This window comes from Camelus ferus, chromosome 4, assembly GCF_009834535.1.
Source record: "Camelus ferus isolate YT-003-E chromosome 4, BCGSAC_Cfer_1.0, whole genome shotgun sequence".
Classification (NCBI taxonomy): Eukaryota; Metazoa; Chordata; class Mammalia; order Artiodactyla; family Camelidae; genus Camelus; species Camelus ferus.
The window spans coordinates 39,547,589-39,567,513 of NC_045699.1; the positions used below are offsets into that span (position 1 = coordinate 39,547,589).

The window sequence follows — 19,925 nt, forward strand, 5'->3', positions numbered from 1 at the left end:
CTGATGGACATGAATGGATATGTCAGGAGAACCCAAAATAGTCATGATGTCAAGGGTAGGGGTACTAATTAGCACTGGCATAGGATCAAAAACTCACTAGCTATGGAGAATTCAGTGATTATGGTCTAGGTCTTCAACTGTGTTTTGCACCTCAATATACCTGAGAGGTAAAATGTTGATTGCAGGATATTCTAGTATATCCTTGCACTCAGTATTTTTTTACAGTGGGTTTCCTGTAACCCTGCTTCCTTTCCTCTGGCTGACCCACTCTATTTTTGTCTTAAACATCTCACCTCATAGCAAAGAGGGCAGTTTTTGAACCTCACAGGATGTCGTGAAAGACTGTACTTATGCACACATATCCTTTCTATTTTTCTTTTAGTGCTATTCTCCATTTCAAGATGCCTTTGCACTTCTGAAACATGCAAACTGACAAACCTCCAGGCCACGATCGAGGGGAAATCATTACTGCTTGAAGCCTGGGAAACTGCTCTTAATAAAGCCAAGCCCTCAGTTGTTGAAATGCTGAGGAAGTTGTGGAGGAGGAGACTTTTTTCTTATCCCACTAAATACTACTTCTTACTTCTTGTTTTTTCCCTAGTCACCTTCTCTGTTTTAAGAATTCATCAAAAGCCTGAACTTGTAAGTTTCAGACACTTGCAGCTGGCAGAAGAGAACCCTAGTCATAATATTAATTGCACCAAAGTTTTACAGGGTGATGTAGATGAAATCCAAAAGGTAAAGCTTGAGAGTCTAACAGTGGAATTTAGGAAGCGCCCTCGATGGACAACCTACAACTACGTCAACATGACCAGTGATTGTGCTGCTTTCATCAAGAAGCGCAAATACATTGTAGAACCCCTTAGTAAAGAAGAGGCAGAGTTTCCAATAGCATATTCTATAGTGGTTCATCACAAAATCGAAATGCTCGACAGGCTCCTGAGGGCCATCTATATGCCTCAGAATTTCTACTGCATTCACGTGGACAAAAAATCCGAGGAATCCTTTTTGGCTGCAGTGATTGGCATTGCCTCTTGTTTCAGTAACGTTTTTGTGGCCAGGCAACTGGAGAGTGTGGTGTATGCCTCGTGGAGCCGGGTTCAGGCTGACATCAACTGCATGCAGGACCTCTACAAAATGAGTGCGGACTGGAAGTACTTGATCAATCTCTGCGGTATGGATTTTCCGATTAAAACCAACCTGGAAATTGTCAGGAAGCTCAAGTCGTTAATGGGCGAGAACAACCTAGAAACCGAGAAAATGCCCGCCCATAAAAAAGAAAGGTGGAAAAAGCACTATACAGTGGTTAATGGAAAGCTGACAAACATGGGGACTGACAAAATACATCCTCCTCTTGAAACGCCGCTGTTTTCAGGCAGCGCCTATTTTGTGGTCAGTAGGAAGTATGTGGGCTATGTGCTTGAGAATGAAAAAATCCAGAAGTTTATGGAGTGGGCAAAAGATACATACAGCCCAGACGAGTATCTCTGGGCCACTATTCAGAGGATGCCTGAAGTCCCAGGCTCACTGTCCTTAAGTTCTAAGTACGACATGTCAGACATGCACTCTATTGCCAGGTTTGTTAAGTGGCAGTACTTTGAAGGTGATGTTTCCAAGGGCGCCCCCTACCCGCCGTGCAGCGGCATCCACGTGCGCTCTGTATGTGTTTTCGGAGCCGGTGACTTGAACTGGATGCTGCACGTGCACCACCTGTTTGCCAATAAGTTTGACACAGACATAGACTTCTTTGCCATCCAGTGTTTGGACGAGCATCTGCGGCATAAAGCCCTGGAGACATTAAAACACTAACCATTGGTGGCAGTTTTAGAAATAAGAAGAAGGATGCATGAGATGTACCCCCATTTGATTCTTCTGCCTACAGAATCTAACTCTTTATGTCAGAGAAGCTTTGAGGTTTCTGCAGAGCACAGTCGGTTAGAAAGATTGCAGTTTTAAGCCTTGACTTAGACTTAATGTGAGACCAGGGCACGTTGCAATGCATTGTAAGGAAAGGTGGCCCGGGTGACTGGAGAGGAGGCTGAATACAATCTAGCCTACTAAAAGAGCTCAGGGACTTAACAAAAAACCCTAAGACTTGACCTGTGCCAAAATTACTTGGAGAGCTTTAAATATGATGATTTTCCTGATTTTAATAAATTTATAGCAACAACCAACAGGAGGTTATTTATCTTGTAGGTTATATTTGTTGAAAGAGAAATGTGACTTTAAATGAACATTGTAAATGATTTACCCTCTGCTGTAACATTGCGCTGTTGTGTATCTGTGCCATCTCAGGGAACTTGAAAAAACGGGCTTGATTGCACGTGAATATTTTTCATTTAACAATGTACATGTTTTTTTAAAAGAAAAAAAAAGCACAATTACTAGTTTAGTTGATTCTGTGAATCATCTTAGATTATTAGAAAAGATATCATCTTAGATTATTTAAAAAGTTAAGGTGTCTTTGTTTATTGTCGTAGTGTCTACAAAGTAACTCAATTTTTTCAAGTAGTTGTCTATCTACTCCTCTCTCCAGTCTCCCCTCACCCTGATATTAAGCTGTATATAAACTTATTTTCATTATTCCCCATATTACAGCCTCAGTTCTCTTCTGTGATCTGACTGGCAGTAATTAGCATGGAGAGCTAAGATAGAAAGGGCGAAGTAGGTGTGGCAGAAGGGAGGAGTCGTCATATTTGGACAATTTCTAAGGCTTATGATGAGTGATAAAACCAGCAATTTGTACAGAAATCACGGCTGTGGCTTTTGGACCTGCTTGTGTCCATCCTTCCAGGCTATTGTGTCCTACTGTCACCTGTGTCTCCTTTTGAAAACAACTGACTTCCTCTGTCCTTTTTCATGTTAACCTGCTCATTGGTTGTTCCTTAGCTCTTGCATTGTAAGTTTCCTTCTCTCCCAGAACCTATGAATAGGGGAAAGGCATGCTTGAAGGCTTGGGAATCCTAAAGGGAACATTAGGTTTGGAGCAAATTGTGTCAGTATTGATACTATTCTCAGCATATGGTTTTTACTCTACTTTTCACTGAAAGACAAATGATTTGAGGTTGCTATTGTGCTGTCTCATATCGCAAAGTAAGTGAAGATTTAAAAAAAGCAAACAACTTGCCTTTTTGATAAGCTGATACTGTTCAACAAAAGATGTAAGAGGAAGTGTGAAGCTTTATCTTTTATCTGAGACTCTAAATAAGAATCAAATCCATGTGCTTTATTTTTAAAACTTAGCCAACTTAAATTGTATATTAGAAATTCGTATCAGACAGTTTTCAAACATTCAACTGAGAAAACTGTTTTTTCTTCCTCAGGGTTAGGAAATTTTCATTTTATGGAGAGGCTTGTTACACTGACCCTCCTGAATGAGAGTTTCACATTTTTGGAAAGTTTCATTTGTAAATGTGCAAGCCAGTGGATTGCTATGGTTTGCATGATTTAGTATGGCAGCCAGTGTTGGACCAAAAAAGGAAGAAAAAAACTTCTTTGAAAATTCAAGAGATGATGTCAATGAGAGCATTGTATGCAGAGTGTTTTGTCTCTGTTGGTTTCTAAACCAGTTTGTCCTTTTCATGCATGTCACATGTTTCTCCATGATAACTTTCAGAAGAAAGAGTTAGGGCTCTTTTTTTTTTTTTTTTTTTTTAATTCTAAAACCAGTGATTTTCACTGACATATTTGTGTCTGTGCTTTGTGTTTTTAAACTTCATTCATGGTGTCTGAAATACTATACCATAGACTTTTTCCATTTTATTTTGAACATTTGCAAATCTATAGGAAAATTAAAAATAATAGTACAGTAAACACCATATAACCATCATCTGGAGACATTGTTTGTTAATATCGTGCCCATTTGCTTTCAGTTGAATGGATCTTTGAATTTAGCAAAATTGAAAATTGAAAAAAATTTACAAACAACCGAAGTTATCATTAATCGAAGTGCTCTTATTGTAGCGTGACTGAATCCAATTGATATTTAAATTGGCAGTTTTTGAGGGATTTTTTTCTCCACTATATATATAAAAACAGGATTTTCAAAATAATTTCCCCAAGCCCCAGACTCAAAGTGTGGCCTGACCATCTTTTATGCAGCTGTATATCTCGTCTTTCTAGTACGGCACTTGTTGAGATGTGTCTGAATATCACCCTATTGTTAATGGCTCTTTCAGGGATCATATAGGCATGAGAACTCATTAATTTTGTACTTCTCAGCATAACTTAACACAAATGAAATTCATCCTATTCAGCCAAGCAACTTGAAGAATCAAGATGATTTCAAAAGGAAACCTATACTCGATTTAGAAAAAGCAAAAATGTCATAAGTTCTTTGGGAAAGATACGTCATTTAAATTACTTCCTATATGTCAGTTATTAAACACTAATTTCTTTTTACTGTCATTTAAGGTCTTTTATAGGGAATTACTGGAAATCGTATTCCCAAATAAATCCTTGAATGTACATCAACTGCAGTTTTGTAATGGAAGGATTCTAGTCAATGAAGTGCTTACTGATTGGGATTCACATATTACTTACAAAGGACAAGAGTTAACAAAAATAGTTCTTCCTTTATAGGCAGTGACCTAGGCTCTTCCCCGACCATGGTAAACAGCCATTCAGCCTTGGAAATGCAAAACATTCTTGTCTCTAGACGCGTATTTGTATCATTCATCAAGTACAAGTCACTTTAATGAAATAAATGGACTTTGTTCTGTCTTCATTTGAGGAAGAGGAAGCCATGTTTTACTTCATTTCATCTGTAGAGTCAACTGGACTAAACTTTTTTAGTTGGCTTAGAAAAATACTCATTTTTCATTTTGGTAAACATAAAAAAAAAATGCAGTACTTTCATGGCAAGTGTGGTTACCGTAAGTTTTCCTCTCGAATGTGGACACAACTGAAAACATTTGAACTAGTCGTATCACCATTCAAATGAGCTATTTAGAAACGAATGCCTTGTGTCCACAAGTTACTCTTACTTTTTAGCTGCCAGCACCTCAATATTAGATTTAGTAGTTGGATGTGATAGTTTGTAACCAACAAAGAGTTCTGTGTGAGGAGTGATTAAAAACAGAAGATTAATTCTCTAGGCAGAAATGCCTGAGAGACAGAGGATGTGTCAGTGGGAGAAACTGTAACCCAGATTATGCAGAAGGACCTGGACAGAGGATTAAAAACGAGTGCAATTTAATAGTATTGCTTTCTGGGCATTACTGACTTCAGCTGGTGTCCACTGAGGAACCGGGGCCACACATTCTGACAAGGTCTGTGACTTGCTGTGGTTTGAAGGTGGAGGGCACACCTGAGGGAAAAGGGCAGCCCCCTCCCCTGGAATATTGAATGTCTGCTCCGGATGTCTTCTCACCTGACCTGTTAAACCCTGCTGGGTGTTCTTTCGCCCCATTTTAGATGAAACAGACTCTAGAAAGGGGCAACATGGACTGACCTCAGGTTTTCTCAAAAGCTTGAGAGCTTTACATATCCTTTAGAAACCTGCTTGTCCAAGATTTAATTTTAATATGTGCTTCAAGTTTTCAGGGCTTGTCATCAGAATATTGATTTAATATTTTTCAGTGTAATAAAATCCCAACTAGAAGTGAATTATAACTTGAGAAAGGAAAGACTGTTTTCATTAGTGCAGATGATAACGATTGTCCAAGTAGAAAGCCCAGGAATCTTGTCTCCAAATTGATAAAAATTTGGCAAGTACTGCCAGATATCTCAAAATTAATAGTTTAACCATATTCAAGCAAAAGAGATGTTTTAAGATATAGGGGAATAGGTTATCTTTCATCATGGCAATAAGCTGTGTAAAATGTAGACAATTTAAGATATGTGTGGGATCTATCTGAATAAAAGACTACTATAGATTAAAAAAAATTGTGCTCCTAGCTGGTAAATATTTTAAACACGATCCTTCCTAGATCAGTTCATCAGTCAAATATAAGCCCAATCATATTTTTAAAGGGTTGACAGAATTGTTCTAAATTTCATCCAAAAGAAAAAAAAAGTTCAAGAATAGCTAGGAATGCTTTGAAAGAGGAGATTAATGGAGTTGTGTAATACTAGATATGAAACCATATTTTAATTTTTTTTTTTTTGTAATGGAGGTACAGGGGATTGAACCCAGGACCTTGTGCATACTAAGCATGCAACCTTACTACTGAACTATACCCTCTCCCCTTTCTTTTTTTAAAGAATTAAAAAAAAAAAAATAGAATGAAGCCATATTTTAAAGGTAAAAAATATTAAAGAATACTACAAGTTTGTTTTTGAACTCTCAGTTTGCTAACAGTGATAGCCCAGAAATAGAAGTTAGTATATGTAAAATATTGCAAAGGAACCATCAGAATGTAGTGAGGAGGGGAAGGGTATACTTAATAATTACCTGTTTGGAGAACATTAAATTATAGCTTTGTAATGTGCACCAAAACCCAGACGGTTTGAGAATGACAATAAACTGGAAGAGCATGTCGATGGCTATCTTTGCATGTGATGGAGTTTTCTGAATAAAAGCAGTGGGAGGATTCAGTAGAGAACAGATAACAGATTTAGCTGAAAGTATTCCTGGATATGAGAAAGCAAAAGCACAATTAGAATTGGGAAATTCACCAACAGATTTTGAAAGAAGGAGGCTGAATATCTTAATATGGAAATTATTTATGCTTTAAAAAAAAAAAACAGCTTTACTGGCCTATAATTCAGGTACCATACAGTTCACCCATTTTAAGTTTCCAATTCAGTGGTTTTTAGTATAACATCACAATCAGGTTGAGAGCATTTTCATCACCCCCAAAGAAATTGTGTACTCTTCCATGGCCACTCCCCATTACTTTTCAATCCCCTTATACTAATACATTTTTTAAAAGCATTAAAACGCCAAGAGTAGAAGGAGCAAAGGATGTAAAATTCGCAGAAGATAAAATGAGGGGACTACAAATGGCTAATATAAAAATCTGAAATTCAATTAAAAATCCAAATGAAAACAATTTTTATAACCCCAAATTAGGGTGATTTTTTGTTTGTTTGTTTTGGAGAATTTTGTGTTTTGTTTTTTTTTTTTAATGAGACTATATTGAGGAACACATGCTCATATCACAGGGGTGATTGTTAAAACTTGCCATGGAGAGACTATAAGAACAAATTCTTTAATCAATAATTCACTTCTTGGAAAATATCCTAGGGGACTAATGAGAGGTCTGGATCTGCATTTAAACCCAGTGTTTGTTATATCCTTATTTATGGTGAAATGCAAAAAGACATAAATCTCCAGCGATAGAGGAATAATTATGTACTTTAAAAGTATTCATAGGGTGATGTATTATGGAATATTACAGTATGTCTGATGTCATGGAAAATCACTGTAGGTTAAAGGAAGTAAACAAACAGGAACACTTCATATAATGTGATCTCAGTTATGTAAGAGAATGATATTGAACAAAAAGGAGCATTTAGAATTTCCTTGAAATACCACATCTTGATATTTTGAGAACTATTCCTTCCAGCTCTATAAAATTGTTGCGTGCCAGATATTTATTTGGAGCATTTTCCACATATGGTTTGCCTTAGGGAGTCTTACGAAGACTCCTCACCCCCAGCCTTTGCTTGGTGGATAGCAGGGGGAGGAGCCCCGCTCTCTTGGGGCACTCCTCTTTTACCCACAGACATGTTTTGAGATTTAAGTTTTGGTGCTTTGCAGCATGTCTTGAGGCCTTATACTCTGGGAAACCCTGTGAGATACTGCAGTTGTATACCCTAGGGGGAGGAGAACCAATCCCGCAAGGTACTGTCACCCTGGCTTCAGGGCCCCAGGGTGCTCTGATCAGCAGCTGTTTTGCCTCTAGCTCCTTAGAATCTGTTACTGGAACTCATTTTCTGATGCCAGGTAAATGATAATTACTAACTAGGCGAGGGTGGTCCGTTTCTCTCAGCTGCATGCCAGCGCAGAACAGATGTTCCCCTTCAGCAGGAGGACGTGAAAATATTCACATGGGCAGCGTGGGAGTCACTTGGGTGAACAGTCTTGGGGTGGGAGGAGGATCCGGTTTAAATCCAGATTTTTGTGCCCTTTCATATGAGGGCTCACTACCTCTAATATTAGCTAAGGAACAGAAGCCGATGCTTTCTTTAAAAAAACAACAACAGAAAAACACAACTTTTTTTCTTTTTAGAAGGATTTACTTCTGCAGAGCTGATCATTAGTTGTAACGTTACTGGGTATACGTTGGGTGTATCTCATGTATCTTCTTAGTCTTCAGACTTATTAGTAAACTTCCTGACCCAGTTATAATGCCTTCATTTAACTTGGTTCAAAGGAGACAAGTTTTCCCTCGGGGCGTGTTTTCCCTACTTCTTTCCAAAGAAGAACACCCCTTCAAAGAAACTACTTAAAAGCGCATTGAGGTAATAACGACCACGGCTAGTATTTGGCGAGCGTTTCCTCTTTGCACGTTCTAAGCGCTTTGTATTTTACCACCTCCTTTCCCTTCAGGGCAACCTTGGGAGCAGATGCCACTATTGGCCCAGTTTGCAAAGAGGGCAGAGAAGTACGTGACTCTGTAACAAATGGCGTATCTTTTACCAAAATGTTCCCCTCCAGTCCATTCACCTCCTTTCTACCATCTCAATTCTCCCATCTCCTTCCCCAGACCCTGTCCTGCCCTGAGTGTAGTATTCAATTTTTTTTTAAAAACAAGCCAATGCATTGAGAAAGAAAAAAGGGTGGACACCAAAAGAATTAATCTTTGAGTCTTGCTGAAATCAGCCCTCAGAAAGTGTGTGGAGGGAGAGGAGAGAAAGGGCGTGAGTTTGATGAGGGTGACTGAAGGAGAGGCGGGCAGGGAACCCTGAGCTATCGTTGACTTAAAGGTAGGAGGAAAGGAGGGAAAGAAGAGTCTCGAAGCCACAAAGGGGAATAGTTTCACGTGCCATTGGTCTTAACACTTGAAAGCCTGAGAGATTTGACAGGGAGATGTCTGGGCATCAAATTAATGAGAAGTGCCAACCTCCAAATTTCCAGGGACGGTCTCCGTTTGAGAATACTCGCTTGCGGTTGACCACTGTTTCTCCAGCTAATGCAGTAAATATGCCTTTGCACCTCCAAAGAAGGGTGGCCCTGGAGATGTGAGGAACCACAGGTAATTTGTGTTTGGCTCAGCCCCGTTTGCTGGCTTTTGTGTTGCTGAGGAAACTATACAAACTGATGGATTTGGCAAAGGAATGTGAGGGCCGGAGGTACCAGCCAGGAAGGCCAGAAAGGACAGTTGGGGCTGGACAGTGGGGGGCCTGCAGCCTATGGAGAAGAATTTGAGGGTAAGGGGAGCTCGTGAAGGGAGTGGTCTTCACCTTCTCCTGGGTCTCCAGTGACCCGCCATCCTGCTCTGCCCGGTACTGAGGCAATTCCTGGGGTGCTCACACCAAGAGGAGTTGGTCACACTTTCCTTGTCTTTCCCTGCGAATCTTCAGGAAAATCCCCACCAGTGCTTTGTGAGTGGATTGTATGCTTTCTGGGCATTAACAATTCAGGAATTAGTGTGGAGGCAGGTATGAGAAAACGGGGGCCCACAGGTAACCGGAGTCAAATCCCTAATTCTTACTGAGGAGAGAATTATAACCAAGCAGGGCGTGAGGGTGGCATCCACTTCCGGAACCTGAGAAGCTTAAGTCAAACTGTGTGTATCCAGGCCCTCCCACCTCTGGAGGGGTCTTTGTGGGCAGGGCTCGTGGATGGGTAGAACTCAAAATGAGCCCAGCGAAGCTGGTTCCAGTTATGATGTGTCAGTGTGTGTCCTGAATTACACCCACCAAACTGCAGGCTCTCCTTTGGAAAACCCTTCTGTGATCTACCCCGTTACTCAGGTGTCCATCCTGGTGTGGCCTCTCTGCCCCCAGGCAATCCCTAGGGTTTCTGTTCTTAATGGTGCTTCTACCCAAATGCTCCTCTCTTGTCATCAGGCTGTTCAGTCCCTCATCCTCTCTCACCTGGAGCACTGCCAGCAGACAGTAGCAGCAAATACTTAACCCAATGTGCCAAGCACTGACCTAAGCAGTTTACAAATATAAGCTCGTTTACCCCTCACCACCATTTTATGGTGTGCACACCCATTGTCCACATTCTGTAAATATAAGAATAAAGCAGCTCAGGGAGGTCAGGTTGCTTAGCTAAGTCACACAGCATGTCCACTGTCAGAGTGATTTATCAGAAATGAAAATTTAGTCATTTCACACTTTTCCTTACCCCCTTTCCATGATGCCCAGTTGCCTAAAAGATAAAATACTGATTTCTTCACATGGCACATGAGACCCTCCTGGATCTGGCCCCTGCCTCCCTCTCCAGCCTTTTTTGCACATGGTACTCCATCCATTTGGACCACATGTGGTTTTCTAAACACGTGACGCTGTTTCATGTCTCCTTGAATAGGACTTCTCTGGGGTTTTTGTCCCCTGGTACCGTCTACTCAGCATGCAGCTGATAAACAGTGGTCTGGAGAAACCAGCTCTTCTCTCACTTTCAGCCTGTGTGTTTTCTCCCCTCTTAACACGGACTGAGAGTAAGAGGGTGCTTGGGTTTCTGCATCCATCTTACAGGAATCAGGAAGGTTATCAAATGTCGAGGAAGCAGGTGGAGAAAGAGATATAGATTGTGGGGCTGCCCTTTGAATCCTGGAGCAAGCTGAGCCCCGGGCTGTTCACTCAGAGGATCCAGTAAATTCTGACTTTTATTGTTTAAGAGAGATTGAGCTTTTTTTTTTTTTTTAAAGCACTTGCATCAGAAGCGGTCCTCATTCATACTATATGCTGCTAGAATACATTTTCCAGGCTTTCAGAGCAGAAACCCTCACCTGTTGACACTCAACTCAGGCATCATCTTCTCTATTATATGGCCCTTCCTGACCATCACTTTTTCCCTTCTGGCTTAGGAAAATGACCACTCTGATCTCTGGCTTCCACGTATCTTATGTAGAGTTTATCACCACCATCAAAAATTAACTATTGAAATTACTCATATACTTGCATGTGCATTTGGGTGTATATATTTTTAAAAAGTAGACTTTAAGGGCAGTTTTAGGTCCACAGCGAAACTGAGGACAGAGTTTCCCCATACCTCCTGCCCCAACCCCACACAGCCTTCCCCACTATCAACATCCCAAACCAGAGTGGTTCATTTGTTATAATAGATGAACCTGCATTGATACATCATTATCACCCCAGATCTGTAGTTTGCATTATGGTTCCCTCTTGGTGTGTAGTCTTTGGGTTTTGAGAAGTGTGTAATGACATGTATCCACCATTAGAGTATCATAGCGGAATGGTTCCACTGCTCTACAAATCCTCTGTGTTCTGCCTATTCATTCCTCTCCTCCCACCCCGGGTGACCACTGATCTTTTCACTATCTCCATAGTTTTTGCTTCTTCCAAAATGTCTTATGGTTGCAATCATACAGTATGCAACCTTTTCAGATTGGTCCCTTTTACTTAGTGATATGCATTTAAGTTTCCTCTGTGTCCTTTTGTAGCCTGATAAGCTTAGTTGGGTTGGTAATTCTTTTTAGCACTGAATAATATTGCATTGTCTGCATATACTGCAGTTGATTTATCCCTTCACCTACTGAAGGACACCTTGGTTGCTTCCAGGTTTCAGAAGTTATGAATAAAACTACTATAAACAATCTGTGTTCATGTTTTTGTGTGGATGTTAGTTTTTAATTCCTTTGGGTAAATACCAAGGAGCATGATTGCTGGATTGTAAGGGTATGTTTAGTTTTGCAAGATAGTTCCAAACTGTTTACTGAAGTGGCTGTACCATTTTGCATTCCCACCTGCAGTGAAGGAGAGTTCCTGTTGCTCTACATCCTCACCAGCGGTTGACGATGTCACTGTTCTGGAGTTTGGTCATTCTAATAGGTATGTAGTAGTTTTTCATTGTTTTAACTTTGCAATTCCATAATGATGTGTGATGTGGAACACCTTTTCATATGCTCATTTGCCATCTGCATGTCTTCTTTGATGAGGTGTCTGTTCAGATCTTTTGCCCGTTTTAAAAATCAGGTTGTTGATTTTCTTGTTGACTTTTAAGAGGCCTTTGTACACTTGGGATGACAGTCCTTTATCAGGTATGTCTTTTGCATATATTTTCTCTCAGCCTGTGACTGCATGTTTTAATATAAAAATGCATGTTAAAACATTAAATTAATAGCTGATATAGCTCCTTGGCAGCAGGGACTGTGCACTTTCATTTTTGTATTTCCAGGCCTGGCACAGAGCATGATATACAGTAAGTTCTCATTAAATATGTGGTAAATGTTAATTCACTTAATCTTGATTAATCTCTCTTAAGGAAAAAAAAAAAAACCCTTCCTTTTAGATACATTTTTTCCTCTCAAATAGAAACTATAATAGTAGAAGGGCAAATAATATATGGATTTACTCACAACATCTAATATTCAGCTTAATTTCGCTTGTCTTTGTTTTCTCTGTGAAATGAAATGTTACTGAAAACTAAATGCTGCACCTGAATTCAAGCATTCTGTCATTTTCTTTTCTGCCTACAAATATTCTGTTGAGGAAATTTGATCTTTAGGAACCTGGTGTTTTTTCCCTGCCTGATCACGTGACTGAGGGACTGGCGAGCAGGTCGGATCCCAGGTGTGCATTCCCAGAGTCTGGGTCTCTGGCAGGTCGAGTTCCTCTTGTTCCCTAGGGGAGGAGAAGGGAGGAGGAATGCATATTTGTGGGCCCCTGGATATATTTTTTTCCCCAAGCCCTTTACAAACCGTCCACAAAGGGGGTCAGGGTACACCTGTTTCCTATGAAGCTGGACTGCACTTTGTACGAGATGCAAAGAAGGAAATAGGGATGGGTAATGAGAATAGGGAAGAAACGTGTCTAAAAACTTGGGGCAAAAAAATTACATGCATTCTCGACTTAGGATGAGCCACAACAAACCAGTGGGACAGGAGAGATAAAAGCCTTCCCCAGGAATCTTTCCACATGACCCCTGCCTGGTAGGCAGGCTGCGGGGAGCGACATGATTCGGTGCTGTGTCATTTTAGCTGTAGAATCTGGCAGAGGTTCAGCGTCCGAGGATGAGAAATTGGCTGTGATTGTGATTATTGTATCTATGTAAGCAGATTTGCCTCAACCTGGGCGCTATTGACATTCTGGGCCTGATGATTCTTTGTTGTGGGGGCGGAGTCTGTTCTGTGCATTGTAGGGTGCTTCGTAGTGTCCCTAGCCACTACGCACTAGCTGCCAGCAGCAGTCTCCCTCCCCAGTTGTGACAGCCAAAGACATCTCCAGATAGTGCCAGATGTCCCCTGGGAGGCAGAATCGCCATTGAGAGCCACCGCTTTATAGGAAGAATTCAGTTCCCATCACAGTGCATGGGAAGAGTGTGTATTATGTGAAACATCACTGGCTAGGTATTTGATTTACTCTGGTTAACCACGTATTCGTGGTCATTGCCCATGACGCTTAAATCTGATGGATGGATGGATGTTGGCTGTCTCAGTAGGTAGATACGATTTCTGTTAGTAATCAACCAGTGGTTTTTGTTTCTTTGTTTTTAAAGTAACCCAAGCTACTTCCTTCCTAGCCAGTCATGAGAGGTAAAAGCAATCCTTGTGTGAATGCAGATCAAGTCGTCAACAATCAGACCCCAATAACCCGGAAGCAAAGATACCTACTGAAAACATGATAGGGTTTCTGAAGTATGAGGGAACTAGTTGTATTAATGACTCAAATACTAAAGTGCTTCAGAGGCGAATGAAAAGGTTGATAAAAATGCAGATATCTGGGCCCCACCTTATGATTCAGAATCTATGAGGGTGAACCAGGTACCATTGGTTCTTGTTTCCCCGTGGTAGTTATGTTCTATAAAGTCACTGCAAACGCTAAATCAGCGAGTGCTGGACTGCTGCTCCCAGGAGATATACGGGGTTATGTTCCCAGGAACCTCTGGTCGCAACATTTTCATTAAATGAGATGCCATTGTGTTACATAGGTTGTCTGCCAACTAGCTTGTAAAACAAGCCAGTCTCATCATTTCAAATCTGCTCTTCTGCATAACCTTTTCCTGTAAAAACACTTACAAATTTAAAAAAATTATTTCAAAGCCTCCTGACCTGTAGAACCAGACTCTGTTGCAAGTTTATATTTCCCCTGTGTTTTCCTCTTTTGAGCTGTGTGAGGCTGCCAGCAGTAGCCGGAAAAGGCATAGCATTTCTTTCTTTCTTTTTTTAAGGCCATATAACTAGTGACTTTTTAGTCTGTTTTTTTTTTTAATTAAGGTTTAATTGATGTGCACTATTGTATAAGTTTCAGGTGTACAATTTAGTGAATCACAATTTTTAAAGGTGGTTCTCCATTTATAATTATTATAAAATACTGATTTTATTTCCCATGTTGTACAGTGTGCCCTTGTAGTTTATTTATTTTATACAGGGTTTAGCGTTTCTTAATCCTGGCTAATATGACCACAAGTTTCTTTTGCTTTCACCCTCACAATAATGGTATCCACTCTTTTTTTTTTAAATCTGTCATCATCTCAATCCAAAAATTTAGCCACTTTTCCATCCTTTCCATAGCTTCATCATGTGCTACAGGTGTTGCTTTAGCATTTTCTGGAGTGGCCTCACACACAGGTCAACAAATTTTCCCTTCCTTTCCTGGATGTTGATTCATTAACATTGGACTCAGGGCCAACAGCGCTGTAACTTGTGCCTGAACCAAGCTTCTCTAACATGCATTTTCTCTGTGAGGCATACCCCAGCCTTCTGGCACCTCACTAGACAGCACTTGAGCACTGCTGGGGGGACTCGTGGAGTGGTGGGGCCGAGTTGGTGGTGGTGGCATTTTAACAGTGAAATTGCCAACAAAAAGCACAAAAATGCAAAAAGCAAAAAGCATGACACTGAATAGACCGTGAAAGGGATACTTGTTTATAGTATAAGAGCTGAAACAAGACAGCAGAGCCCCACCTTGTTCTACCTCAGCTAAGAATGTACATATTGGATGACTGAGATTTTTCACCTCTCGGTACGTGTCGGTGAGTGAGTGTAAAAGTGCCACAAGTAATGATTTTGGGGTCCGGAATACATTGTACCGAGTATGTGAATTTGCAAATGCAAAATCCATGAATAATGAGGATTGATGGTATCTGAGACATGTGACTCAGTTCTCACTAATGCTGGGGGTCGGCTGTCCTGAAAAAGATTTAGAATTTCTGAGGGGACATTGGAAAAGGCAGAATCTCTGGATTTGATGCTTCCTGGGTATGATACCTGGAATAACTCCAGTCATCTTGTGACCTGACATGGCAAACGGAGAGGCTGAAGAACCAGGGTCTGTGATGACACGATTAGGCCACTGAATTAACTAGCCCCAAAGTTATGCCACCTCTGGACTTGGCAGATTGGGAAGTAAATTTCATTGCTTTAGGCACGTTGGTAGTATTTCCAGATGAAGACATCCACAGTGACATAATCAGGTAGCTGGGAAGTGGCAAGCCCAGATTTTTTCCCACATCTGGCTTTTTAAGTCTGCGTGCTTTCCTCTCCGCTCCACTATCCTGCAGAATGTGAAATTGTTCCAAACAAGGGCCAGAAAATTCTGAGTCCTGAGGGGAACTGAAGAATGGGCATTATCTTAAACCATTCAAATGTTCACTCCAGCACATTCTTTCTACATGTGACAATAGAATTATTCACTCTTTAGGTATATGGGAAGTAAGTACAGCATAATGCTTAGATACATTTTAACTTGTGTTTTCATCTGTAATTCTTTCCATATGAATCATAATTCCTCTGAGGGCAGCACCTGTCTTTCATTCCAGTGGATAGAAACACAAAGTTCAATTAATCAAACAGTGAAAGGTAAAATTCTAGCTTCCGAAACCGGACCTCAGGAAGGGTGGAGCTGGCCTCATGTGTGAATGAGCCCAGAAGTGGCTTGTGACTCATACACAGTCAGGGCTCTGCAGCTCACAAGACTTCCCTGGAACTTTGTGCCTTCAGGTTTCCTTGCTTGACTGGGAACATGGCTGCTGGCCATTACCAGGTCACATCACACAGCTCCTGCCATGTGAGAAAAGAGAGACTCTACTTGAGCTTCTCCAGAAACATCCTGGAGATGGCTCCTGATTGGTTAGGCTGGGGTCATGTGCCCATTCCTGGACCAGTCACTGTGGCTAGGGTACCATGAGTGACCCTCCCTGGGCTGTGTGTCCACTCCTGTGTTCAGGGTGTGGATATTTGAAAGGAAAGAATTCTGGACAGAAAGGAAAGAGCTACTCCATCCTCCTAGGGCTTCTTTTCAGGCCACTGGTTGGTGTTGGGTAAGTAGTGGTCACTGTAAATATCTAGGGAATTTGTGAACACAAACTTGTCTCTCACTAGTCACAAATGAACACGCATACACACAAAGTGCACCCTTATAAGCTCTTCCCCAATTTCAGAACTCCATGCAGACACTATGGGAAGAGCTTCTGCACTTATATTTTAGAGTTGGGGATTTTTTACTCTGCATCCTGGACGATGATCTTGGTGATTTCCAGAATGCATGGCAGTCCTCCTACCTTGATCATTGTTATATAGCACAGACCTTTCTCCCCACCAGAAGGAACGTAACAGAGAGAAAATTCCATAGTACCAACTCCCACCTGTCAACCTTCTCAGCAGCACACAGCCTCGGCCTCAGTAACATGCCTTTGCCTGCCTGCTTTGGGATGGAGGATTCTCACTTTGAGAATCCCCCATCCTTTCCTCATAACTCACTCATTTGAAGCCGGTTCAGTCTTCAGCGTGGAAAAGAGAGATGGCAGTGACTCCCTGAGGAACTTGGATGCCCTGGGGATACAGGCTGAACATGACATGATGCAGGCAGCAGTGGTTTATTCTTTTTTTTTTTTTTTTTAAGTTACTGTATAGAATTCCATTGAATTCTTTTATCCATGCTCCCTCTGATGGACATTTGGCTTGTTTCCATTCTGGTGCCATTATGAATAAACCTGCTATGAACATATCTGTAAACATTAGAAGTTTTTAATAGATCATTAAAAAATGGAACCATGTTCTCAGGCACTGTAGAAGACTTTGAAATTTGGTTCATCTGTTAAGATTTGGATCAACTATGCCCCCCTGAACCGAGAAGTCTTCCCCCACCCCTGTGAGTATCAGTGATTTGGGCTTTTGCTCTCCCATGTCCATATTTGGTATTCCTCTGTCTCCTCACCTGGAAAAGATAATGACAATGAACAATTTGGGGGGTTCCTTTTGAGAAATTTCCTTTTGCATGTACTTCCATGTAAACATATATGCTTTTATTTGTTTACACAGAAGGAATTATACTTTGCAAAGTGTTCTCCACCTTGTTCTTTTCACTTATTGATAAACTTGTATATATTTAGGTATCAGTGTAAAACATCATTGTTTTTAAGGGCTATGTAGCATGGATGAATTATAATTTAGTTAAAGAGACTCTCCAGTTAAAGGATATTTAGGTTGTTTCCAGTCTTTTCCTATAATAGATAATGCTTCAGTGAATATCTTTGTATATTTTGGGAAACAGTTTAAAACACATCCATAGGATTCCTAACAATACTATTATAGGTTTAATACTATCTACTTTTTAAATGATGATTCATTCATCCATGTGATGAGATATTCAGCAGTCATAAATGTGATGGTTTAGACCACAGTTTTCAAAATGAGCTCCCCAGATCAGTAGTATCAACATCAACTCGTTAGAAATGCAAATTCTTACCTCCAGCCTCCCAGCTACTGAAGTCTGGACCCCGTGACTGGCTAGGTGAAGACCAAAGAAACTTGTGTTGTACTGAGCTCTTCAAGTGCATGCTCAAGTTTGAGAACCACTACAGGAGACAAACATTTATCAACATGAAAAGTGGTCCACAATATAAAAAACAGTTTACAAAAAGTATATACAGCATGATTCTAGTTTTGAAATATTCATACATACATGAATATATAGGAACATCTGTAAAGATGTACATTAAAATGTTGACAATATTTGTCACTGGGTGAGGAAATCCCAAGTGATTTCATTTTTTAAAACATTTTATTTTTTAAACTTCCTAATGTTTCTACAGTGAATACAGGTTACTTATGTAATTTTAAGATAGAGCAAAATAAATATTCTCCATTTGGAAAGATTTGGCAGACGAGAAGGACCCATCTGTGCTCCTGAGTTTCCCTCCCCACGTGAGGAATCTCTTCATTCCTGCTGCCGTCAACAAACTGGTACCTGGGGAGCACCATTTCCTTCTAAATCACTCAATCAGACAGAAACAAAATTGCTTTGACTTCCCTTAGCATGGCTGGAATTTTTAAAAACATCTTGCCAAACGTACTAAAAGATAACCCAAGATGAATAAGCCAGAAAGTATGAGCAACATAAATTTCAGATCCTAGCACAGCTACCTGTTCCTTTTTCCATTTTGTATTTGACATGAGATGTTTCTATATTCTGACTATCAGAACAGGATATCTTTGTAAACACCGGCTCACCCAGATTTCTTCTGAAGCTGCAGTCCCAGCTTCACATCTGAAGGTTGCATTTCCCCCAAGTGGCTGGCGGGGCTCGTGTCAGGCATGATCGATGAACCCGTGCCTCCTGCATGACTCTGACTTTTAGGGAGCTTGCACTTGTGTGGGCTTGACGTGCATAAATACACAATTGCTATGTAACAGGTGTAACTCTATCGTCACATCAGTCCACAGAATTCAGGTTTGCAAAAACATAACTTTACTTTGAAATAAGTCAGCTTTATGTAGAAGATCATGACTCCCATTTCTAGCTGAAAGAAACATTTAATTTTGTTAATTCTGTTAATAAATTTTTTCATTCTGTTAATTGCCCAAGCTCTTGTTTTTTTGGATTATTCAGAATCTAGCAGCTATTCCATTAAAGGGATGCCTTTTTCCAGGGTTTTTCTTCCACATCTCCTTCCCTCTCAATTGGTTCTAAATTCCTGGATTCTTATGCCATTGCCAATAGAGAGTGAGGAAGGAGTCACTGTGCTTCTGAGTCTTTCTTAGTCGTGTGCTGGCCTCTGGCTCCTGATGTGGCATTTGTAGGAGACCCAGGGTGTCCTAAGTCGTGGAAATCTGCAGGATAATCTGCTTGTGCAGATCATAGCGTTGGGACCCATGAAGATGCCACCGTGTTATGGTGGCTAGAATTTCTTTAAAAACACTCAGCATAAACGTTGTGATATTTTGTATCTGTTTTTAGGTTAGTAATCCAGAATGCAGAGTCAAAGAGTGATTAGCTAGGATTAAATCAGAAAAGTTTGTAGTCCAGCTGTGGCTTCATCCAGACAATACTTTGCTAATCAGCATAGTGAATGTGAGAAAGGGGATTTTACTGGAGAAACTAGAAAGTTAGTTTGTTAATAAACTTAATCACTTAGCATGGTGATTGCTTAGAAATGAGGTCTCACTGATTGATGTTAAAGGTATTCAAAAATATGAGGACTGGCTAAAAATACCTTAAAGAGACTCCTTGCTCTTGTATGAACTGAGGGTGTAAGACTTTAAGGAAACCTGAAATCTGGCTTGATCCCTAATAAATGGTCCTTTGCCCAGCTGTTGGTGTAGGAGGGTTTCTGAATCGTGCCAGCTAGCAGGCGTGGACTCTTGCTTCTGAAGTGTTGGCCGCCTGTGAACATTTCCTGCAGTGTGTGTTGGACCACCTGAGAGGGAACAGAGCTAGAATCTCATTGAGCTAACGGGAGATGGTGGTGACCACCCCCGATGACCACTAATGAAGATGTGTGTAACAAACATCGGTAGGGGTGGCAGAATTTGGCCTGTGGTTGCTTTCCCTGTAACCTGATGGATTATGAGCATGAGGGTAACTCTCACGTCCTCAAACTTTAACGTCTCTAAAGTAGAGTTCAG

General features: G+C 40.7%; 1 protein-coding gene across 9 annotated transcripts in view; it reads left to right on the forward strand.

The window, feature by feature from the left end:
- The window catches only part of GCNT1 (glucosaminyl (N-acetyl) transferase 1), a 143,581-nt gene that overhangs the window by 33,194 nt on the left and 90,462 nt on the right, over positions 1 to 19,925 (forward strand). For 7 of the 9 annotated variants that reach the window (XR_004319284.1, XR_004319285.1, XR_004319286.1 and 4 more), the window contains one exon: positions 11,832 to 11,910. Coding sequence is in view for 2 of the 9 variants with exons in the window: in XM_032477877.1 (XP_032333768.1) it covers positions 523 to 1,809 (1,287 nt within the window). In the remaining 7 variants the exon portion in view is untranslated. Of the gene's footprint in view, positions 1 to 382; positions 4,727 to 11,831; positions 11,911 to 19,925 lie in introns of those variants that run through there. The other 2 variants (XM_032477877.1, XM_006189004.3) reach the window with 1 other exon arrangement.